Source organism: Argiope bruennichi, chromosome X2, assembly GCF_947563725.1.
Source record: "Argiope bruennichi chromosome X2, qqArgBrue1.1, whole genome shotgun sequence".
In the NCBI taxonomy this organism is placed as follows: domain Eukaryota; kingdom Metazoa; phylum Arthropoda; class Arachnida; order Araneae; family Araneidae; genus Argiope; species Argiope bruennichi.
In genome coordinates, this window is record NC_079163.1 from 112,581,904 (window position 1) to 112,608,167 (window position 26,264).

At 30.3% G+C, this 26,264-nt stretch overlaps 1 protein-coding gene across 6 annotated transcripts in view; it reads right to left on the reverse strand.

Moving 5' to 3' along the window:
* The window catches only part of LOC129960913 (homeobox protein dve-1-like), a 175,084-nt gene that overhangs the window by 128,703 nt on the left and 20,117 nt on the right, over positions 1-26,264 (reverse strand). For 3 of the 6 annotated variants that reach the window (XM_056074643.1, XM_056074644.1, XM_056074645.1), the window contains exon 2: positions 5,575-5,680. The exons of the other annotated variants lie outside the window; for them this stretch is intronic. In XM_056074643.1, the coding sequence (XP_055930618.1) occupies positions 5,575-5,616 (42 nt within the window). In that variant the 5' untranslated portion in view covers positions 5,617-5,680. The remainder of the gene's footprint in view (positions 1-5,574; positions 5,681-26,264) is intronic. 6 annotated transcript variants of the gene reach the window in all.

The window sequence follows — 26,264 nt, forward strand, 5'->3', positions numbered from 1 at the left end:
AGTATCTTGATACGCAGATTAAATACCATGTTACGTTTCAGACACTAACTTTTAATATAATTGATAAAAAGTCATTTTCGTGAGGATATATAATTATATATCTATCTAAAATAACTATGAAGTTAATATTTTAAGCTTAATATATCTCGGTTTTGAAATGAAATAACCCATCTAACCTTGATACTTCAATAGATTATAAATGTCCCCAGAAACTCTGACAGCATGTCTTAGCAATTAAATATCTCACGGCATCAAATAAAAGAGAGAGAGAGAGAACGGCAAAACTTTAGCCTTCGGGAACCCTTTAATCCCCGGGCGGTTCAAACGGTCAGTGTCAGAACAAAGCAAAAACTTAAACAAACCACCAGCAGTTTCTCAAGGCTAAGTGATCAATCTCGTATTCATCTTGCACGTAAACGAGGGATTGGAACAAAAGCCGGGTTATAGAAAGCCACACTTAAAATAATCGCGCAATAATAATGAAAAAAAACGTAATAACGATAAAATAAAAATGAAACTACTAAGAAATGAAAGAAATAGACAAAGTAGCAGCTGACGTAATCTTCTTGGAAATTATGCTGCGATGACGATCAGTTCAAAAGAGGATTAGATGGGAAGACACTCAATGATCGTAGTTGCAGAGGAAAGCAAAGATAAGATCTCGGTCACGTGCTTTTAAAAGTCAAGCTAATCCTCTCCCGGATATGGTACGATCACAATAACTCGCAGACGCATTACGATCGGATTTCACAGAAAATTTGAAAGGATTGGCGATCTGGCGAATGCGAGACTAATCCCCCTACCGCGGAATAAACCAAAAGATTCCTGACAGCGATGGAAGACCTTTTAAGAAGGATGCCTAACTTTAAAAATCCAGTTTTCGCATCGGAAGAGAATAATCCGATAACAGACAATTATGTCTCGCCTGTTAAAGAGAACTTAGATAAAAGTCTGACAACAGAATACCATCGTAATCCACTCACTTCCTTTCTACCACATCTCTGCAACACGACTTGCCAAGATTAAGATTAAAACAAAAGCGGAAACAAAATAGCGATAGAAAGTCGGTACTTTTTTTATACATTGGAACAAATGAGCTCGGTCAACTTATGATAATGGAACAGTAATCATCAGAACAATCAAAATCTTCTAAGAGTTTAAAACTCGTTGGGGGGGGGGGGGATTCAGAAAACTAAAACGAAAGATAATACAAAAAGGCATTTTATTTTAGAATGCATAATCATAAAATGGAATTAGAAATCTCCTGCAGGAAAAAAAAAAAAGCTATGAGCAATCAACACTGTGACACTAAGATTCTAAAAAACGCTGGAAGCAACTGAAGACTAACTGATAGACGGAAAGGCCACTTAAACGAGATGACATAATGGCGCATAAATGACATGGCAATAAATTTCTAGTTAATGTTACCCAAAGAAATTCAAAATTTTATCTTAAGTTTCAAAACATACCGACAGCCACAGAATATATTCGTTACTTGCCGGGCCTAAATAAAGTTGTAAGAATTAAAAATAATTGTATATGTAATATTTTTAACATAGCTAAATTTGGTGATATTGTAACATCCTAGTACAGATTAATGAATGAATGCACCACTTCCACATGAACTACGGACCTATAGTAGAACTAGACCAAGCGGGCAATCCCTTAATCAGACAACCTATTGTTCGTTTCAGAATCCTGAGACAAGCAGTTTTCGGCGCTCGTACTTAGATAAGGGATGTTTCGCAAAAAGATGAGCAGTTAATACACTTCTTAATTATCTCTTCTTTTCATCTTTCCTCTCACCTCTTTTTTAAATAAATAAACGCGTTCTCGCGGATGCTCAAAATTGCGGAAGTTTTCCGAATACGAAAATGAACAGTAAACACTACAATTAGTTCACTGTGACCCGATAGACAGAAAAAAAAAAAAAAAAAAAATTAACAAGCCAATAATTTCCAAAATGATATAATTTAGAATCTTAACTTAAACGTCACTCCTCCCTTGTTTTCAACTTCCCACAAAAATTGTCCACTTTCAGCATTTGGCTAGCGTAAATAAAATATAAAATATGTAAGGAATATAAACCATACGATTAATAATAAAGCTAGAATTACTAAGAATAATGAATTAAGAATAATCTTGTATATTGTTCCAATAGAAACGTAATCTATTACATCTCATTGCCGGTATTATCATTAGTGAAATAACCATCGGTTGATACTGATAAAGGTGATAATTGGCAGATAGACGTACTTTAAGACTTTTAGGAAATGATAGATTATCTGTACGACTGCTGTGTTCAGATGTAAAGTTTTGAAGTGATTATTTAATTAGTATATTCGATTTTGATACTTTTACCTATTTGGTTTTCAGAAAATAACATTGTCCATTTCGTCACTGGTTACACACGCACCAAAAAACACGAATTTTACGAGCTACTCCTGCTTTTAAGAGTAGCTTTAATATTTGAAAAGTGAGAACACAAAAAAATAATTTTGCCAAGTAAAGTACGTATCGCTATAATGGAGAAAGGATCATCATTGACAGTTAATCTAACAAATCAATCAAATATAAGGCTAATTTTTTTACATGCTTCCCATATAATATGCATTTTAAGCTATTTCTAAGCTCCAAATTGGCTTATAAAACTGACTCCTCAGCTAAGGTTTAGAATAAAACAGATACAAATCCCCTATGACAATCAAGGCAAATGACTATTAATGCATTTTCGTTCTAAATAGCAGTTGGTGGAATAATGACTAAATGAGATACAAGTAAGATTCTTGCTGGAAGTGATTTTAAGATGATCATTTTTTTTTAAATAAATGAAGAGATGGGTAGGAGTAAAAATACAAAGAAGAACATAGGAAGTTCAGATATTCCAAGAATAACTTAATATCATTCCACCAAAAAGAGAAAGATAAAACAACAAATTAAATAATACAAATTAAAAATAAACCTTGTATAAAATTGATTCAAAAAATGAGAATAATGAAGCTCGGGGAAAGCTATATTAATCATAGTAGAAGTCTTATAACGATTGGAGAAGAAAATATAAAGGGGGGGGGAATAACAAAAAGGAACTCCGATACTTTTTTTTAATAGATTAAACCTCTGAATACAGAGCAGATTCAAGACCCCCCCCCCAAAGAAATGAAGCATCATTATTTACCTACACAAGGACGCAAAATATATTATCAACAGAAAAAAAGGTGAAATTTTTAAAATGAAATTATAATCATATGCGTTTAAAATTTTTTTAAATTAAAAATTAATTTTTCCAAAACGGAAATTTAATAGTTAGGGGAATTTTTTAGGAGAAACAGATCTAAATCCGATACTGCTTGCATAATTTGCAATCTGACAAAATAACCGGTTATTAACAGTGAAAACATTAGTGTAAGAGATATTGAAATACTAAACAACAAATATTTTTATACAGTGACTCCCAAAAGAGATTGCACACTTTCAAAAATTGCAAGAAAACCCTTGTTATTAGTACCCGTTTCCGGAAAAAGATATTAACATTTCTTGTCCTCTCAATTTAATTCTGAATAAAATATAATATACATTTATTATTTAAATATGGAATAATTTTTGTCTTAAAATGAGAATGTAAACAGGCAATGAAAAAGTCACAAAATGAATCATTTACAATTTTTTAGAAAAATTCATCAAAAATGTTATAACCAGTTGCTATTTACATATTTATATTGAGGAGATATTTTTAATATTGGGGGGGGGGGGTATCTCTGCCTTGTATTTTGCAAATAATATTCCCTTTTTTAATTAGAATATTGTCTGACTCATAAGTGAAAGGAAACAAAGAATAATGGAAGTGATGAATTAATTACTTTATATTTAAAACATCTTGTGCGATTTTGTAAAAAATAGAATAAAGTTAATATTTAAAAGTGTGTCTTGTGAACTATTAAGGTTTATTAAACATCAGTTTGATTAAACTTCGCTATTTTCAGCAAACACTGAATGTTAAACGGAGCTCGAGCATATTCTTACCCACGGTAGAATAATGAAAAACACGATGCGGAAGTCAAATACTTTTATAAAGAACTTTGATGTTTTTCTTTCGAAATTGATATTTGACTATCTTTATAAAGCGTACTAGCAAATGTCTGGATAAAACAATATTAAACCCAAGGCAAATGGAGGTTTCTCAAATGTTCCCAACATCCTGGGACAAAAGAATGAATAACGCGTATGCTCTTGGCATAAAAATCAAGAAGTAAAAAAATGTTCTGATAATATTCCTTATGGAGTATTGCATATATTCCAAATCATATCGAAAGGAACTGGCAATGAGAAAACCAAAAATGAATCGCTCCGTCTGTGCAATTTAAAGTACCTTCATTTAAGCTGTAGCAATAACATAATTGTCAGACAAGATTTGAATTACTTAAAAATTATAGAGCAGAAAAAGTATCATAAAATCGATACTGCCTTCCAGACAGGCACGTGTAACTAATCGAAATTTGAATTTACCTTATAAAATAAACAGAAAATGTCATATTTTGTAATAAAACTGGTATAATTTAATACTTTTACATGACACTGAACATGTTTAAACCGTATTGAATCGGTTTTATTACTTAGATATAACTTGGACAAGACACCTGTTCAGTTATGTCGTGTCTTTTCATCTGTCTTTTCTTTTCTTTTAGTTAAGCTCTAGACTTAGATACACTTTCTCTAGATTATTGCTTAGAAGAAGAAATAGCACTGCGGAAAGAGAGTTTCTAGTTAAGTAAGGAATGTTCTATAGAATGATCCAGTTGCGCAGATACAACGAAACTGATAAATAAAATTGAAAAAATATGTTTTAAAAAAAATCAGAAATTGATAAATGCATTTTTTTTTCCCCTCGCTCACTCTCTCTCTTCAAGAAATACTGATAAACAAACTTATTTCTTGCCTGATTACTTTATCTTTCACATCTCTGCGCCAAACGTAAACTTAGTAATTGACATACCGTTTTGAAGGCCGAGCAGTCGACCCGAGTGTCGGTTTTTGAATCTCAGAAGAAAGCAAGTCGGTAGCTAATAAACTATAAACCAGAATGAGACTCCGAAGCTCATTAATTTTTTTTTTTTTTTGAAGTCAAATTCTTTTACTTTGCTGTGGAATAATAACATAGATGCTATTCTCTTCATCTTTCCAAGATTCCAAGCTAAAAGTGGCATCGCCAATATCCACGATACAATTTTAGAACTAAGCATAATTAACTGACAATGTAATAAATCAGATACAAATAGATATATTTTCAAACATGAGTGAATATTCGCTGCTAGATTCCATGACATATTTTGGAAGAGTGATTCTCCTAAATGAAGCATCAGTATTAAAATTAAGCTAAAACAGCAGCTACACGCTTCTACGTGCTACAGAAAAGAAAAAAATGCATCTGAATATATAGATATCGAAAGATTTTATGAAGTGTTAAGATCCAGATTATAACAATATATTATGAAACGATTTTTAACGCATTATCTAGCTGAGAAAATTAAGAAAGCAAACTCTCTTTAAATTATAAAAGTTCAAAAAATGAAGTACTACCTTTTTCTGAGAGTTGCTATTAACTATCATCCCAAATGACATTTCAGAATACTTGGGATTCACGTATAACCAACACTTCACAGGCGTTTGGGATCTTGAACATATTCTGAAAATATTAACTACATTTTAATATTCTTTTCCATTATTATTACAGGGTTAAAGATTCTACACACAAAAAAAAAATCGCTTTATAACCATCGATACAGTAGAAATTCTGGTGTAAAGACACAATTTTATTTCGCTTACTTTTCCGTAGTGAATTGCAAACACATAAAAAAATCGCGCTTACTTTTTTTTAATGGCTGGACTCTAAATCATCAGATTTCCTTTTTAATGATCTTGATATTTTATTGCGGTATATATTGCTTTAATAGCAAACAACTAAACAGGAGGCTTGCGTTCGAATTTCAATCTGTCTACTATGACACAAAACAGAGTTTACTGTAATTGCAAATAAAATTTATTATAATTCTGAAGGACGGACTCAAAGTATTCATCTAAATCTGCTTGTGAAAAGAAAACTTTCAAAGTATTTGAGTAGTTTTATTAATTCCATCAACTATTAAAAATACAACAAATTGTTTCAGCACTCACCTGATTCAACTGACATGAAAATCGATAAACCAGTCAGTAAAGGCTCATAATAAGATGTAAAAAACTTAAGCCAATATCGATTCAATGCTTAAAAAATACCAATTACTTTTAAAAATCTCAAATACATATAAAAACCAAGCCGTGTTTAAAAAACTCCATAATTAATGGAGAATATCTGTAACCAGACAGATCTTTTCCTAGGGAGATAAATTTAGTGCAACAATGTTGAACAGCAATTATTTAGAAAGGATAAACATTTTTAAGCTGCGAATCATTTCAAAAGAAAAAAAAAATTAATTTTATCCTTTTTAAATTCCTGTAATAATCCGAATGATCAGAAAATAAATTTATCTTTTTATTGAATCTTAAAAAAGAAATTAGAATACATATTCAGGTAAATTCAATTCATCAGGCACTTTAATCCTCTTTCATTATTGCGTGAAAAAGGCGTCCTCATTGTCAGCTCCTGATATATCCAATTCCCTAAATACTTCATCAAAGTATAACCTCTGATCAATTTTAATCAGTATTCCCCCCCCCCACTTAAACATTCAAATAAATTTTCGATTCTTCAATTTGTTAAATTCAGCTATTAATTCATCCGGTTAAAAGTTAAATCCATATTTGGTAAACCTTAAAGATAACACTCTTTTCATTTTTTTTCATTGCTGTTTTCTTTCTTGTTCCTTTCAACGATAAACATCCGTAAAGTTTATCACTGCTTGACGGAAACGAAAGGAACTAAACTTCAGCAATTACTCAATGACGTTAAGAGTAATCTAAAGACAACTGTAGAGAGAAAATCAGACGGTAAAGACAAAGGGTAGTTAACTTAAAAACAACAATTTTTCATTATTCAATGTTTTTGCAATGAGGCGCGAAATTTTGCGATTAATAAACCAGGTACAAGTAAAATAACTAAATTCAAAATAAGAAGCGTAAATATCTTTGAACTTTTTTTTTTTTTTTTTTTTTTGCATTTTCTAGTTTTGGGTTTATTGGATAATACTACAGTACTCAAAAACTATTATCCTTCATATTATTAATGACAAGAAAAATGTTTCATGAATATAATATATTATAATCATTAATATAATATCTTCCAAAAAATTTTAATGTTTCAATAATTCTCAAGTCATTGCGTTTATCCATCTCTAGAACCTTTACAATAATGTCATTTATCCTTTCACATCGTTATCTTATAAAATCTTGGGTCAATTCATCGATTAATAAACCATGCACTAAATATCTTCAAAAAAAAAAAGTTTAAGAACGGTTATGGAGACAGATTATTTTCTTTCAGATAGAATTTTCATAATTCGTCTGCAAAATCAAGATGATATCGCAAGTTTAATCCTGAAGTTACATTTTTAAAAAATAGAATTGCGAAAGAAAGAAAGAGAGAGAAATTCCCTTTTAAGATATCCTCTTTTCGATGAGTAACAGAGAAGAGGAAAAGTACTTAACCAGGGAAGCCGTCTAAGAATGATGCTTCTGCCCTAAGGCAACAAGTCTAGAGATCAGATACAGTCGTTGCTGATATTCTTAAAAAAGCATCGCATTTGTTCATTGCCGCAGAGAAATTTCGCACATTTAAAAAGGTTTGGAATTTGAATAAAAGATAAAAGATACCATTTAAAATCATTATGTACTTAACAAGATTGGTGAACATAAGAATTCAAGAACATCTTTTCTCATTTTGACCAAATCAGATATAAGCTAGAGAATTCACAGAGCGCAAAAATGATGCGATTATATTCATTTCGCTGATTTTTCTTTAAATTTAATACAATTTTCTTCTCCCCCCCCCGGCATCTGCCAAAAGATTTTGCACCACATAACCACACATTTTAACCTCAAGACAAGTACACGTGTAGTTAGCTTTTGAAAAAGGGCGTTTGTTCCATATTCGATAGTTTGAAAGGGCCAGATTTCCTAAAAATTACTTTTTATACTTCATAGTCTGAATAATTTTAATGAAATTAATCTAAACCTCTTAATTAGCAAATTAATGTTAAAATAATTCACACTTCCGAAATGGTTAAAAAATAGATGTTAAATACTTTAAGGGCAGATAATATTATACGAATCCACATGCTAATCAACGAGAGTAATTCCTTTTGTATGGCCTGAAAATGAAGAGAGGATTGAATATTACAAAGTCCTTTCCAAAATGGCCTTCGTGCTGCTTCAAAACTGACCGTTACTATACATTAAGCGAGGACATAATATATTGTATAATCTTAATATATATAAATTACGTGTCACGTTGTTTGTCCGCGATGGACTCCTAAACTACTTAACCGATTTTAATCAAATTTGCACACCGTGTGCAGTTTGATCTAACTTAAAAGATAGGATAGCCCTTTTTTGAATTTTTAATTAGAATTTTAATTATTAATTAAAAACTAACTTTCCCGCCAAAAAAATCTTTTCATTTTCCCCACTGCCAAATGAGTACGGCTTCAGTTCCCCCCCCCCCAACATTCATTAGGCTAGGCTTAAGATTTTTCGGCTGATTATTTGAAACGATTCTATTTATTTTCTTAATGTTTGATGCATTTAAAATTAAACATTGTTAATTAATCGATCTTTCAGATTCATTCTTAAGTACTTTTGAATTAAAATAAAACAGAATAAAGCAAATTAAAAATTTCTAATCTGCATAGCGTTACCCCAACTGGCGTAGAAAAACTCACGCATTTGCGTTACCGTAACGCGTTGAAAATTCACGCATGCGCATTGTGTTCTGATTGTTGACATGACAACCATTATAACTGATGATTTAAATTATTTTTAGGTTAGTTGCATGTTTTTGTAATTAAATTGTATTTATGTTAGTTATATATTTTTTGTATACGCTTATAGTTTTAAGTGCATCGTTTTTTTAGTTTTTTTTAACCCGTTTTCAACCGATTATTTTAAACGATTCGTTTTATTTTCTTAGTGTTTGATGCATTTAAAATTAAACATTGTTAATTAATCGTTCTGGTCATAATGAATCGGAGAATATTTTGTTGACAAATTCTTGAAATATTACATAAATTTGGAAAGATATTCTTTACTGCCCATAAAGTTTAAACGCTCAGTGACTGTTTTCAGTAATCATATTACAAAAAAATACTTTGTTTCAGTAAAAAATATTATTATATTAATTGCATATTAATCCTTTCCACTTTAATTTATAGTATAAATTCTACGGGGACTAACAGAAAATTAGAGAGATACATATTACGTTACGACTGAAGGCGTTTATAATATTATGAGAAAATTATATGACTGTCAAAATTTGAAATTTTAAAATATTTTGATGAAGAAGCTATTAAAGTAGGAATTGCATAAAATATTTAATTATTAAAATTTTAACGAACATTAAAATTGGCGAACCGGCTGGTCGCCAAAGGCGGCTAGCAATATATAAAATCTAAATATTGCAATATAAAATCTAAAGAATCCGTGATTATTTTTTTAATATTTATAAATAAAAACATTTTTAAAGAAATTATCTTGGCTTATGAAAAATGAAGTAAGAGTATGCATTCAAAATGCATATCTGTAGAAATAGTAACTAAAAATATATTTCTTACAATTTTATTGCTGATAAACTGTTCATAAAATCTTTAGAGGAAGAAAGCTGGTAGCTAAATTAAAATTTAAAGACTTTTGTCTTTTTGAATTCCAGATGAAATATAGAATAGCAATAGTATAGTGGCAGCATAAACTTTGTAATTGATAGAGCGGGGTTGGAATCACAATTTCTCCAAAGATTTATCTCGGGCACAGAAAATATAAAGTTTTTTTTTTTTTTTTTTTTTTTTTTTTTTTATCAGAGTTCTCATGTTGGTCATATCCTAAACTCATGTTAGTGTTGAATACTGCCTCATGTATTTCCATAATCAGTTTAGGATTTAGATTTATAAGAAAACTCTCCAACAGCCTATAACAGTTTCATACTTGTAATTAAATTCCCTTTCCAGTTATATATAAAAAAAATATTTTCTAACATTTAACTTCGACATTCGGATAAGCAGATTTTTTTTTTTTTTTTTCAGTTTAAAAGATCAAAAAAATAATGAACAGCTTAAAAAAACAACAAGCATTCTAATAACAGTTTATTTAATATATCGCATTATGTGCCCTTTCGATGAATCTTATAATTAGAGACTATCATGTAACTGGTTACTTCATTTGACATAACTACTGTCATATTGGTAATTACTAACTTTTTTACGTTTGTAGAAATTTGTTGTTATTTTTTACGAAAACGAAGATAAATACAGCAAAATTAATTTTATAATTATGTCTAACTGTTAATCAATTAACGTTAAATTATTGTTCTTTGAAATTGAAAACAAAAATTCATTGACAATTAACGAAAGGGAAAAAACAATTTAAATGAAAATAAAAAGAAAGATAAATCTATTCTAACAATTTTTCCACAAACAGAATAATTTTTTAAAAGGTTAATATCACGTGTTCACTTAAAGTTATCTTTTAAAAATACAGGACAATATAGCAAAATTCTCGATCAACAAATAGATTGCAATGATCAGAGCATAATACTTTCCCAATCACTGAGAATAAAAATTGTAAGACGAATTCAACCTAACGTAATATACTATCCAAATTATATAGCATTATTACCTATCATTTTTGGTGTTCGAAAACAATTTCTAATTAACTTATTAATGATATTAATAAAATTACAACGCGAAAACATAAAAATGAGTTACAGTGTGAAGTTAATTGGCAACAGCAGTCACCAGAAAATTAAGTTTAAAAGATAAAAATTCTTTAGCAACGGCCTTTGTCAATATTAGCCCATTCATTCTATTTGTCAACTTCTCTTACATAATTAGGTTTCATTTAAACAAGGAATATTCTTCTCAGCTATTTGCAACTTATTATATACGAAAGAAAAAAAATCCGAGTTTAATTGTGGAAATCAATAAACCACACTTCTTGATCATTGATACACACAAACAGATCAATAAACATTTTTTCTCAACTTCATTTACGGTAGATAAAGTCATCATCGGCCATCCATACAGAGGACAATTTTTTTTTCCATCAAGAATAATTTTTTCACCAAGCTCGAGGGTTACGTTTAATTACATTTTAATTAAAGAGCATTTGTTTCACAAAAGAAAAATCCCCCCCTCCCCAAAAAAAGAGCTTCGAGATATCAGCAAAACAAAAACTACCTTTCCCCCCCCCCATGGTAATGCACTGCCATTTAAAACAAACAGCCTGAAATATTTGTAATTAATGGGATCCGGAGGTATTAATACATTGCAAAAGAAACTGCTGCACTGTGGGAGGGGGCTACAGAGTGACAGAAGCTAGTTAAGCCAGGTAAAAAGAAAAAGCAGGAGGACCCCATTAACGATGGACTCTGCTTCAAACTTCAAGAATATTAGCTGGAATATTTGCGGTATCTTTGATGACTTTAATTCGCTAAGAATGCTTTTCTTTCCGCTGAATGTATTACATCTTCGGCTGTGCCTCCGAACGAAATACCTTTTATCTTGCTTTTAATCTCTCGGCCCATTAGGCGTAGCTCGCCTCTGATTATCCTTTGTTTTCTCCGCACTTTTAATCCGCTATTCAAAGAACGGATTCATTTATTTTCCCTGTGAGCTGATTATTACTTTACACGTCGCCCAGGACAAGTTGTTATTCTCCAAAAAATGGGAGGGCGGTTGGAGAGGGAGGTAGTCATTGATTCGTATTTTGTTGCAATTTTCCCAAACTAATTCATCCTGGAGGAACATCACGGGAAATGAAAATCGGCGCTTTCTTTGTGGAAGGGAAAACATTAATGAGGTCAAATTAAAAGACACTGCATTTGAATAAGCTGCACGGAAACAGTGCGAAATTTTAAGAATTGCAAATGGAAGAATTTAGACGAACTGCCATGCAGTGCTGAGTGGTTTTATGTTTAAACAATTCTCCAGTTGTCTCTCTTGATGTTACAAACTAAACTCTCAATAATGATATTTTAAAATAATTAATTACGCTTACCTTATTATAAAGAGAACATTTGTGACCTTATGGTGTCTGAGTCATTATAAGGTCACAAAATTCTGTATTCATTTCGAGAACTCATTAGGCTTTAATTATTATAAATGGCCCGCAAAGCTTTATCGCTAATGAAAAGGAGAAAATCAATTCAATACCTGATGCGTTAAGATTTTGTTTTAACAATAAAAGTGATGTCAAATCTTAGTCATCCTCCTTCTATATAAAAACATGGTTGAAAGACAGAGAAAATAAACTTTTAATCCAAAATAAATAGTGATTTCGAATTTCAAATATTATACGACAGTAAAACATGACACTGTGATCAAAAAATACATTTAACTGCCATTTTATATCTTATATATATTACTGTCTTGTAGCTACTGAAACTGTATTCGTATTATTCTATCAATAATAAATATAGGAGGGGTCCCTCCCCTCATCTCCTTCACATGTTTAGGCAATTTCTCACATCTCATTTGCATATATTTTATATAGGTCTAATATTCTTTCATACGATTAAAAAAACACACGTAGATGTTTAAAATCATCACAATTCTGTAATGATTTCCACCTAAAAAGCATACTTAACATTGAATTACTATTATAATTAATAATATTTATGATTTAAATAATACTATTGAGAATTTAACAAATTATGTTCATAATCAAAATTTATAAAATATACGAATTGTATCCTTTTTCGAAACTTGCCAGATAGCTTCAAAAAAAAAATTTTTTTATTAGTTTGCTCACAAAACAAAATTATGCTTAGTTATTAGTTTACACACAATATGCAAATAAAAACAACGGCATTGTTAATAAGCTGCAAGCGAAAACTACGCTTTTTAAAAAATGATGTTAAACTAGCATTGTGCTGCGGCAACTTGTAGATTAATCCCAAGATGGAATAAAGTAAGTTTGAATTTTTTACCGGTGGGATATCGTTTTTCTATTCTAATATAAAAAGCGAAAGAAAACGGTGTTTTTCTTAGGCAGCTTTAACATTTTTTGGCTCTTCGTCATTGAACGTCATCAATCTGATATCTAAATGAGAAGCATGCCGAAGGTGAGAAATCCCTTTGCATGTGTTTGCATATAGAATGCGGTCAGGGGACACACCAAGTTTGATAACTGTATCCATTTCTGCTTTACTTGCACAATCAAAGCCAACATTTAAAGCATCTAGAGTTCGCAACAGAACAGGATCGCTGTTACATTTGATAGGTTTGTAAAGAGGTCTTGGGAAGATTTTGAACCAGGGAAACCACCTCCAATATCAAGTTTATCCATTATGATGCCTTTCGAATCCGCTATTTCAATGACTCGTCTACACATCTCTATAGCAGCCTTAAAATCATTGGGATCTTGGATAACACTACCTATATGGAAACTTATTCCTACAACAGTGAGATTGTGTATGAGAGCCGATTCCAGCAGTAAAGGAACTTCTCTTTCTTCACACCCGGTTGCATCGTTCATTAGAATTTGGGGATTTGACACTTTGATCCTAAGTCGAATTAGAAGTTTTCCACTACAAAACTTCTAATTCGACTTAGGATCAAAGTGTCAAATCCCCAAATTCTAATGAACGATGCAACCGGGTGTGAAGAAAGAGAAGTTCCTTTACTGCTGGAATCGGCTCTCATACACAATCTCACTGTTGTAGGAATAAGTTTCCATATAGGTAGTGTTATCCAAGATCCCAATGATTTTAAGGCTGCTATAGAGATGTGTAGACGAGTCATTGAAATAGCGGATTCGAAAGGCATCATAATGGATAAACTTGATATTGGAGGTGGTTTCCCTGGTTCAAAATCTTCCCAAGACCTCTTTACAAACCTATCAAATGTAACAGCGATCCTGTTCTGTTGCGAACTCTAGATGCTTTAAATGTTGGCTTTGATTGTGCAAGTAAAGCAGAAATGGATACAGTTATCAAACTTGGTGTGTCCCCTGACCGCATTCTATATGCAAACACATGCAAAGGGATTTCTCACCTTCGGCATGCTTCTCATTTAGATATCAGATTGATGACGTTCAATGACGAAGAGCCAAAAAATGTTAAAGCTGCCTAAGAAAAACACCGTTTTCTTTCGCTTTTTATATTAGAATAGAAAAACGATATCCCACCGGTAAAAAAATTCAAACTTGCTTTATTCCATCTTGGAATTAATCTACAAGTTGCCATCTACAAAATGAGACAGCAAAAAATATTTCTTAAATAACGTTGCCATTCTAAAATAAATAAATAAAATAAAATATTAATACATTTTCAACAGCATTGTTAATAAGCTGCAAGCGAAAACTACACTTTTCAAAAAATAACTTGATGTTAAACTAGCATTGTGCTGCGGCTATACAACGATAAAAACCTCGAACTAAATCATAAAATTCTGAAACTCTTTAAATCAGAGAAGAATTCAGTTCTTTTAACACAGCCATTCTCCTTGTTGAAAAATGATTTTTTTAGAAAGGCAACTAAATGAAAATTATGATAATATAAAATGGAAAATGTGCTGATATGATTACAAAATTAGAATTACAATAATATATTGCAGAAATATTTCATATAATTGATAGAAATATTTTCTAGATTTTTCAATATTAAATATGAATATAATAAAAGAAACCGAATTAAAAAATCAGAGCCAAATTTTAAAAAATATTCTACAATTCCCGTGTAACTAAAAATTCAAATCGAAATAACCTATTTCACAAAATGGATAAAAAATTTATAGGCAATTTTAAAAAGCGATATATATATAAGTGCAAGTAAAATTCAGCTCCAGCTATACGAAAAGAATACGTTTTAAATTCTAGATCTTATTCCTTAATTGATAATACACTACAAAAAAAAATCAGTGAATATGCAATTTTTATGACAGTACATTTAATAATGAATGAATTTTTCCAATGAAGAAAAGAGTTGTTACAAAAAGTAGTATACAATTTAATCGCACACAAATGAATTTTTTTTTAAATTTTTATTTTGAAAATATATTATTTATCGTACCCAAATAAAAATTTAAAATCTCACATTTATTAACTTCCTTTATTACTCTATAAATTTCCCTGAATTTTTCTAACAGAATTTAAATTTGAGATCATGGGTTATATCAACATAGTTGATCAACATTAGAAACAACAGTCAAAATAATTCTATTTTCCGTTACAAGATAATTCCTGAATAATACTCAACATCACCTTTGAATTCAATTTTTTTAAAAACTGAATAATAGCTATAATAAATTTTAAAAACTAAAACATTAACTAAACAATCTGAACTCTGTAAAAAACATTGACAATTTCAACTTTTTACAAAATGGTATAAAAAGAAGAAATCATATTTCAACATTCAAAAGTTATTTGTCAGCAACAGAAAAACCAAATTAGAAATCAAAATGTTGATCCAATCAATATAAGACTTAGAAAGCAGGCTTAATTATACCTAGGGGCATGCTGAGAATATTTCTAACCTGTTCAAAAAATAATCTACTTCAAAAAATTACTTACAGAGCCTTAAGAACTAAAAGAAGAAAAGATTTAAGAGTTAACTACAAAATAGGTTCATTATGAAGTCATTCAAAATCTTCATAAATGATTACCTAGCAAATAAGGAAGTTATTTACACCAATATTCGCGAAGATTTCTTTTCCAGATGACCACTCAATATTACAAAACCATTTCACAGTTAATGAAATAATTATAGAATCGACTCTTAACATTTGAAAAGTTTTTTCCCGAAAGAAAGTTAACAGAAGTAAAAACGGTTTACGAATTTTTATCTAAACAGCGCATTTGAGTGAATCTCAGGCACTCTCCGTCAAGTCTGTGAACAAGACGAAAGCTGGAATTTAATTGAGGAGGCTGCGAATGAGCCATTTTAATAAAGAGCTTTGAGACGATGGGGATGTCTAGACGCTAGGCAGAGACGAATGTTCCGTCAACCCCTGTTGACTTCAGGCGTGAAAAGGGAATTAAATATTCGATGAGACTAGCAACTAGATACAAAATCCGCTCCAGAGTTCGAGTATTAGGGATTTGGACCGAAGTGTGCCTGGCAGAAACGAGATCTCTCGCCTAGGCACAAACAAAGCGTCAAAAATCTTTTCCTCCGAAATCCTGGCAGCGTTGGCGAATGAGCTTACGGAACGTGGCCATTTCGTTAAAGGCCAGGAATTCTGTAAAAATTCTCTGCTGCAACTTTAAAGAGAAATAATAACTGCCAAATGCACGCACAAGCGTATTCTCTCCAATGATATTTGACAGAAGTGGGAGGGGAGGGGACTAAAAACAAAGAACTTTCTCCGGAAAGAGTATTTGGGGAAATACGGGGTTCAATGCGATTTCCAGAGGAAAAAGGTCTCGGAAGCTTACATGAGAAACAAGTATCAAAACAGATGGCATCACTCATTTACTATCTGGTTCCAAATAAGGTGGAAGAAAGATTTAGCTGCAAGAGTCGCTAGCATACAATGAAGAACTCCTCAATGTAAGCGAGTGTGACCGAATTGAACGAAATTATCATGAAAAGAGGCAGCAGGGGCAATGAAATCTGAGAATTCACAAAATACCCTTTTTGGATTTTAAAAACGACAACAAGCATAAGAATTCGAATTCAAAGAAAAATGTACTCGGCGACATTTTGGTTCGGCGGCCGGTGAAAAGTTAAATCCATTGTTACTCTAATAAATAAATGGTTTTAATCTAGTTTCGGAAAAGGCAAGGTAAAATTAAAGCTCAATTTTCATTTCCGTTCTGTTCTATTCATTGGAAGGAACCTTAACAGAAATAATAGAAGGGTCGCACTTTATTTCACAATTTCTATTTAAATGCGCTGGTTTTTGTTCTTAGCTCTGCGCTGCTCGGAAGTTCCCGTAATGCTTGAAACAAAAGTTAACTAAGCTTTCAACAGGAATTACTAATGCTTACAACAAAACACGAAATTACTCAAGAAACATTGAAGACCTCGCTTTCATTCCAAAGACAAAAGTCTTTTCGTTAATTCCTGAAATAACTAACATAGATTTCCCTCACTCGCAAAAATTATAATCCGCTGAAGGGGAGGCATTTGTAATTTATCAAAAGACGGAGATTATTCATCGTCAAAAGCATAGATTAAAATTTTTAGTTCTCCCTTTTTTAGTATTGTTATTATTCGCTTTTCAGCTGAGGGGAGAGAGAAATTATCAGCGGGATGGGAGATCGCTGCTTTTTTAAAGTCATTTTACTGATACTTTAAAAATGTTTGTCTCGATTCAAACTCACGTGCATTAGCCATTTCGAAGAATTAACAATCAGTAATGCTCGGGACTAAGAAGTAAACGGTTGTGAATTTTAATGCCCGCCATCTTCGCAAAAGTTTTCAATATTCAAAATGGAAAAGAATTAAACTAGGAACAGTAGTGAAGGGGAAAAAATTAAAAGCGATGGGAAAGCTAACAGTTATCTGCGACAATGAGAAAAAAAGTATATTTAGTTTAAGTACGAGTTTTAATAAAAATGACGGCTGTAGTTTTTTAGTTCGGGAAACCCTCTCTAAAGGCTCAGTCCCAAAACTACTTATTTAAAAAAGAACATTTTTCTCTCATTTTAGATAGCTTTTATCGATCAATTGAACATACTAAACAAAAAAAAAATTAACAACTTAATTTTTTCCATTATTAATATAGATGTCAATATGAATTATTTTTAAGCAATGAATTCAGAAATTACTTTTTAATAACAGCATTCTCAGTGCCATCTTTTACCAAAATAAAATAGTTTGCAAAATTATTATGCAAAAATCCCAGTAAATATCGACTTGCTGATTTTTTTACTACAAAAGTTTTTTTTTTTTTTTTTTTTTTGACTATTTAGTAACTTCTAGAAGTCTTAATATTTCAATCGTTAGTGGTCAGCAAAGGAAAACACAAAACGCTAACAGCAAATATAAGTTTAAATTCAACTGATCAACACAGAGTTAAATCAGCTCGCCTGTATAACAATAGTATAAAAAACTGAAAAACTTTTAGAACTGATTTATTCACAATAAAAAATAATCTTGGCGATTAGCAGTTTATTACGCGAGTTACAAAAACAAATTAATTATTCCTTTTCATATTATTAGTTCCCACAAGCTTTACAATGACTGACAGATTACATCGAAAAAAGAAGCAAACTAAAGTAATATTTATCGTAATATGGGGTTTCCTTATTAATAAATCCAGTCAATTCCTGTAATAAAGTTTCTATATACTAATTTAATTTAATTTCCTCTAAAGCGGAGGTTCTTAAATTATGTTTCGTGGTCCTAAAATGAGGTTATGGGGGGAGGGGGGATTAGGGACGGGAAATTTCTCAAGGGGGTCTTTTCCTTTCAGACTCTTTATCATTTATAAGCAAAAGTTCAACAAAAACATCTTGCCTTGCATGATTCCTCCACATTTTGCAACAAATATTTTAAAATTAAAATAACAATAAGTGAAGGAATTCAATTATTTATTTGTATGTACTACAATTTTGGGGCCGCAGCGAAATGTTTTCTGACGGTAAAGTGGTTACAAATTTTCTCCGCCAAACAGGTGAAAATGTTACATTTGCATCAGCATTGTAAAGTTACAATAGCCCTAAGCAAGATAAATCATAAAAATGTAAGGAAATTTCTACATTGTTTTATATGGTCTTCAATTAAAACATTTTATTTGCTTATTTGACACCAATGACAATAAAAATATAAGACAAATGCATTTGAATGCTTAATTACATCAAAAAAAATACAATTTTTTATTTAAAAAATTAATTTAATCAGAAAATTATTTTACTACTCAATTTACAAACGAATCTCACATTTTAAAAGATAGAGTTAAAAAAACTTCTAATTTTGCTTCCAATTAATCAGTAGTCTTAATCTCAATGTTTTCAGAACTATGTGAAATTACTTTTAATAAAGTACTATTAAGTCTAATCATCGTTGTTGTTTTTAAATATGAAATATTAATGTATAGAAATTATTACCTTTTAGTTTCATCAAAAAATTACTACAGCTACAAAACTTCTGATAGTAAACAAAATGAAGAGAAATGAATTTTACAAAATTTTAGTTTTTAAATGAATATCTGAATAGCTAAAAATAAATGATTCTACGCCGAAGAAAAGTAATCTAAACAAGCTATTCAAGTAAAAGGATGTATCAAAATAAAAAGTGAAACACATAGACAATAAAGGAAATTCATCATCAGGTGCGGAACTAAAACAGTCATTTTCATTTCGAAATAACATATGAAGGTCTTTCAATTCACTAGAAATCAACAATGAGTACGATTTTCTTTAAATAATGTTTATAATTAACAGGTATTTGTTTTCCTGCAACAGGTAAACGTTACACAATTATTTAAACAGAATGCTTATCACTTTGTGATTACTGCATTGCTAAATATTTGCCGTTGAACCTTTCGAAAATAAACCAACAAACGAAGAAATAAGAAAACGGCGAAAGTTTATCGGTTTTCTACTGAATACTCAGCGAAATGAAACATCGTAGAGTTAGCAGCCCTGTCGGTTATGGATAATCGGTCTATATACTCCATACTAACTGAAGTTTGAGTCCATTCAAAGTAAGAACATATTCATAACTAATATTGAATTTGATACCTATTATCTAGCAAACTAAATAATTAAATTCCATAATGAAAAAATTACATTTCAAAGGATTGCAAGAAATTATATAATAGCAAGAATGTTTTAGAAAATAGAAATTTATTTCGCTACTATTGCACTATTTTATTATATAAAAAAAGCATTAGTCAAGTAAAAATTTGCGGGAAAATAACTCTTTGTTGTTATAAAATCTCCTATTTGGTTTGGTTAAATGAATGAATTTTTAATGGGACCACTCTATTTTTGACATATCAAAACTCTTTTATAAAACATGTCGACTCTTGAACATTTTTCGACTTGTGTACAGCCGACCATCCCGCCACCACAGTATCAATAGTCGACTGGTGGGGGAGGGGGACCAATGTTTGAGAGGGTAATATTTTTTCGATCACCAATTGTACACAAACGTAGAAAAACAAAAGAGATCAATAAAGTATGAAATAATCAAAAAGAAAATTTAAAAATTATTAGAAAAATTTTATTTTTTAAAAAGTCATATGAAGTTTTGAATAATTTTTTTTTACCGACCCGGGTAAACGCTAATAAAAATATCTGCAAATTAACATTTTCAAATACCCAATTTGTGTTTCCTTTTGAGTGCGTCATTTGAAAAACTTACAACTGAGCAACAATAAACCGCTTTCTTCGTATGACAATCTAATGCCTTAATAATAAATGCGAGTAATTTTTTTAACAAATGAACTCGATTAATATTATTAAACTTTAGTTAGTCGGAATTAATTTACACAATGATGGAAAGAAGAAGAAGCAATGCATATGATTAATATACTGCAGTATCGGAAATATATTAAAAACCATGCAAAAAAAAACATACCTCGGAATGATCTGCCGATACAACAATATATATTATTGTGACTAAAATTCCATAAATGAATCAACACAGTATTTTTAAGAAAATCAATCTTTTTGATTGAAATGTTAAAATATATATGTTAAATTTCCTATTTACTCAGAATATCAAAGTTCCCACTTCGAAAATGAGACAGAGAGAACCGAGGAAAATATTGCGAACTGCGGAAATTTTAAGCTAATTCTAATAATTTTGCATATGAAATAAGAAATGCAGAAGAAAACGATAAATGAGGTTTGTTCCTTGCCCTTAAAACTGTGAAGTCACGCACATAAATATAACTTCCTCAAGAATGAATTTCCTATGTTATAAAATGACATCTTTTTAACCCTCTTTTGCATGATATTTTCTTTTTTTGTGAAATAAATCAGGGTGATATAATTCATGCTCTAGATGAAAGAAAAAAAAAATGTTTTAAAAAATCTTAGTATAAATATATAATATAAAATAATTAAAAAGCAGTATGATGGAAATATTCAACATCATGCAAATTTACATGTTAAGCTCAGTACAAAATCTTCAATGTCCCTCTTTTCTAATCGCTTTTATTAGCAAAATCTCAGATTAGTTATATAAAAATATATTCAAGAAATCGCGCATTTCTTCCAATCACAACAAACAGCAGAATGACAAGCTCAAACCCGCTATAATGATTGTGATATTTTTTTTTTTTTTTTTTGACAACTACGTTTCTTATTACTCAATAGTCGTGAAAAAAAGTTACCAGCAACTACCAATTTATAGGACACTTGTTTTGGGTACAATTTTCTGCTCACTAAATGTTATGATGGAAACTTTCATCATCATGCAAAGGAGGGTTAAATGTATCATCTAATTAGGTAATGTAAATAAGAAAAATTCTAGTTTCAGAAATGCTTTTTCGATTCCAGCTAATAATCTGAACTATATTTAAGACAGTTCAAATACTTCTATCAGAGTTTTAAACTTTTAGGATTCGGGATCAACACCCCCACCCTCTCACGCCCTTTTTTTTTGGAGGGGGGGGGGGCAGAACAAAAAATTGCTACTTCAAAATTGAAATATAATTAAGCAAATCAATCATTAATTATTTAAAAAAAGAATTAAAAATGTTTACCACACAAATTTAAATAAAATCTTTAAAAACATTTCCTCTAACTGGTAAAGAATCTTTTTTAGATTCCCCAATTCATTTTTTCTACACTACCCCCCTCCTCCCTAGTACGTATAATAAAGACAAAAATAAAATACTGAAGGAAACTTTTCATTTGAATATAACAAACATACCGATAATTATATTCTTGAAAATTTACATTTTTAAAATAATTAGAATATATAAATGAAGAAAAAACATTCCATTTATTTATATATATACTTAGTTTTAAATATTATTGTTCTACCAAGCAAAATTATCGAATAATATTTAATCTAAATTTTGAAATTATTAATATACTTTGAATTTGTTAATATACTTTGAAAAATACGGTCAAAGCACATTTCTGCAGCGAGAAAATTAGTTATTTTCTAGACCTGAAATTGCCTGTCCTAAAATACAATATTTACAAAAAATGTTTAAAAATTATAAAATTAGTTCTATTCACTGGGACATATTTAAAATTAAAACTGATAAAAAAGAACTAATGAGTTTCAAATTAACTAGATATAAACAGCAAAGACAGCCAACTTAATCAATATTACAGAACTATGCGCCAGAATTGCCAATCGACCTTTAGCCATAACATCAAGATTTGAAAACATCGAAGGTCAAACTGTTGGCTCATGCCCACTAAAAAGCGAAAATTAATGTCAAATGCGGAGAGAACCAAACAAAAAGAGGAAACTCTATAGTGCTTCAGGTATTTGATGATGAAGACCAAAAACAGCCAAATCCCAGGAAATTTCACTCTGTCATCAAAATTATGCTTCACCGACGGAGATTAATCCATATAATGCCATACTACGACGAACATTAAGCTTTCCTTACTTGTTTATCAAGAGGCGGTTTTTTAGCGACGGACCGAGGGATACTCCAAAAACAACTGATTAAAGGCACTGAAAAGCTTATTGGAGCTTAATGGATTAACTAGTTAACTAGAAGAGAGTAACGCTTCCGAAAGGTGCTTTTTAGGGCATTAGAGTTCGAAAGTAAAATCCATGGAAGTAAAAGCATTAGGAGCATCTTCCCATCCCCACCCAATTTTGATTTTAATCAAGATAATATTTGTAGAGAGAGAAAAAAAAGATATAAGCAAAGAAAGAAAAACAAAATGAATTAATAGATAAGCCAGTATTATCAGAGAAATTTACATATCGAACGAAGCTTCAGAAGGGGGTGACTATTTTGAGTGAATTAAAAAAAAAAAATACAGAAACAAATTTATTAATAAACTAATAATGCCTTTCCTGAATATTTCGAAATAAATTAAGAAAAAAAGAAGCACACCCCAAACTGATTAATTCGTATTTGACGATAGATCATCTCTTCATGGCCTTAATTCATCTCACTTCAATATACTAAGCTCTTTACGATTTTTTTTTTTTTTTAACAACGGTATCAAATTATGGATGTTAATGCAAAATGGTTATTTGCAGCTTTGAGTTGCAGAGAGCAAAATAAACACTTAAGCCCTAAGGTACTCGAGAGGCTATATACTTAATGAAAGCAGTATCGATGTAGAGATATTGAATAGATATAAAATTAATCTTTAAAATCCTCTTTATATATTTTGTAATTAGTTGCTGAATATCAAAAAATTCAAAAATTAATATAGGTTGGTTTGTTACTATCTTCATTTCCAACTAGAAAATTATGGATCAAATTTATCCAAAAATAATAAAATACTAATCAGATCAGCATTTGCATGCCTCTATGTCGGAATTCATTGTAAAAAACTTATATAAAGCATACATAAAAGATTCATAAGAAAATGTGTTATAATATCTTCAGTCAGCCAAACAGTATACAATATGACGGATTCTATTTAATAAAGTATAATATTCTTAATATTGAACACAGTCTAATTTGTTATATAAACTAATATATTCTTAAAATATTTTTTGTTCAAGGATCAGAAAAGACATTTCACTCTCTATATTTATCCCTTTAACCTAGGAGATATTTGAAAATTTCTTTTAAGTCTTATACGTTCTCTTTTAAAATAATATCATAATAAATTTCCAGAACAGCTGTTATCTAATTAGAAAATAGAGAAAATTAAGCAATAACAGAGTTAGTTACAAATGATAAGCCCAGCAATATATCACTATTATTTTTTTAAAAAAATTAACTAAATATAACAATTTTTTATTATTATTATTCAACGAAATATACCACCAAATGGGTCAAAAATGTAATTCAAGAACACAAAGGTGTTAAGACTACTCGAAAATTTTCATTTATTACATTGAATGTTTTTTCTCTTATGTAAATAAGCAATTCAGAGAATAACATCGTTCAAAAGTTTTTTTTTTTTTTTTTTTTTTTTTTCTTCTTCTTCTTCTTCTTCTCCCTCACATAAAACTGATGTACAAATTTCAAATCTCGAAAAAATTTCATAGGCGGGGGCAGCGATTATAATTTCAGAAAAGGAGTAATGGTTCATCAGGATTTTGAAAAACATTTTAATTGGGGGAATTTTTCAAATAAAGGCACTAAACGATTGCCTAAAAGAACGAAAAGTTGGGCTATAAATTCTTAGAATGACGAAAAATAAATCTTTTGAAACATAAAAAGGAGCTAACCTTTTCTAACCTTGAATCCCATCATGTTACTGCATAAAAAGCTTTTTTTTTTCATCATATAAAACATTTCACTTTTCTTACTGAGTCAACAGAATACCAATCAAGAGCAAGTTGCGGCAAAAAATACACCCATGTTTCGTTTATCATTATTAATAGATATAGAAGGCAAATAAGTTTAATTTCTGTTTAATATAATTATCAGTCTTATAGAAAGGCTTACAATGCCTTTAATGAAAAATTCAAAAATGTATATACATTTGTTTAGAAATTACAGCGACCACTGACACAAATACAAAACAGAAGGATATACGCAACACGTGTAACTAAATAAAGAATCCTAATCCTATCAGACGTTTCAAATGAAGCAGTGGAATTTCGGAACACTAATTTTAGGAATATCAAGTCAATTTTGATATTCAGTCATAACGATAATCCTTTGAAAATGCAAATTGATCGCATAATCTGGCGACTAGACATAACGAAAGAGATCTGCGAACTCAGCAAAGCGTCAAGTCGCGTTAGCCGCAACTCATCGAAACACTCTCGAATTCCATTATCCGAGCACATTACTTCTTTTGCTCCCGTGTTCTGCTAGAGATGTTAAATAAAATACACCAAAACGAAAGAGAAAGGCATTCTTTGCATAATGGCCTCACCTTTGCAAGTCCTTGACTTCACAGTGCAGATGTGGTTCACGCTTCAAGAGCGAACAACCAACCGGAACTGTGAACATTTCCCACCCGCGGTTTTACACCTTTTAGTCAACATCCAACTTCACAGATTTCCGCCGATTGAGTAGCATCGAAATATTTATTAGAATAAGTGTTGGAAAATGGTGGAACTGGACAATTCTCATGTTAATTTCGTTATGGCAAAAATAAAGAAAGGATATCGCAAACCTAAAAAAAGCAAATTTCGAACCACCAAAAATCTATATTCTTGGTATAGAGTTGAATGAACAGTAATGTATTAAAAATGCGAATAATTTAGACGAGACCAAAAGATCTGATCGAATCTAATTTATAAAATATAATTGTTGGAAAAGTTACAAATTGTCATACTTATAACTTAATAAATTTGTTTAATGTCAAGTCGTTTCGATTTCTTAGTACCTCAAGAAACCTCAATCTTCAGGGATAATTATACAAAGAAAAAATACTGCTTGAAATTAGATAACTAGAAAAATCCCACAAAAACCCAGGCACTGATATTAATCGTAAATTAAAATAAGTTTTTAATGTTTATTTTTAAAATATTCAGCAATTTTATGAGTTCTGAAGATATTAATGGCTTACTACGATTTAATGCACTATTAAAGCATAAGTTAAATAATATATTTCCATTTCACTTACTATCAATTTACTTAGATTCCAATTTCATAATAAGCAGTGGAAGAAAAATTTACATTTATTTTCATAGAAAACTCATTGTCTGAAAAGTACTTTTTTTTATGTATTTGATCCAAAATAAAATTTTATATTCAGTGGATTTAGTAATAATTTTAAGAGTCAATTTGATTATATATAAAATCGAAATTTTTTTTTAGAAAATCGAAATGAGACATAGAAAAAAATAAGAAAAATGTGAATCAACAATAAATAAAATTTTGAAACTGCTTTTAAAATTTTAATAATATTTAAAAATGGTTTTAATTTTAGTAACATTTAAAAATGGATTTTGGCGCTATTATAATTAACGATATGAAGATCATTAATCTTAAAATCAACTTGCCATTTAATACATTTGTGAAAATTAGGGAAATCCAAACAAAAATCATTTAATATCAACAATTTGGATTTAAAATAAAAATCTGTGCATTTTATTTTAATCAGCTTTATTTATC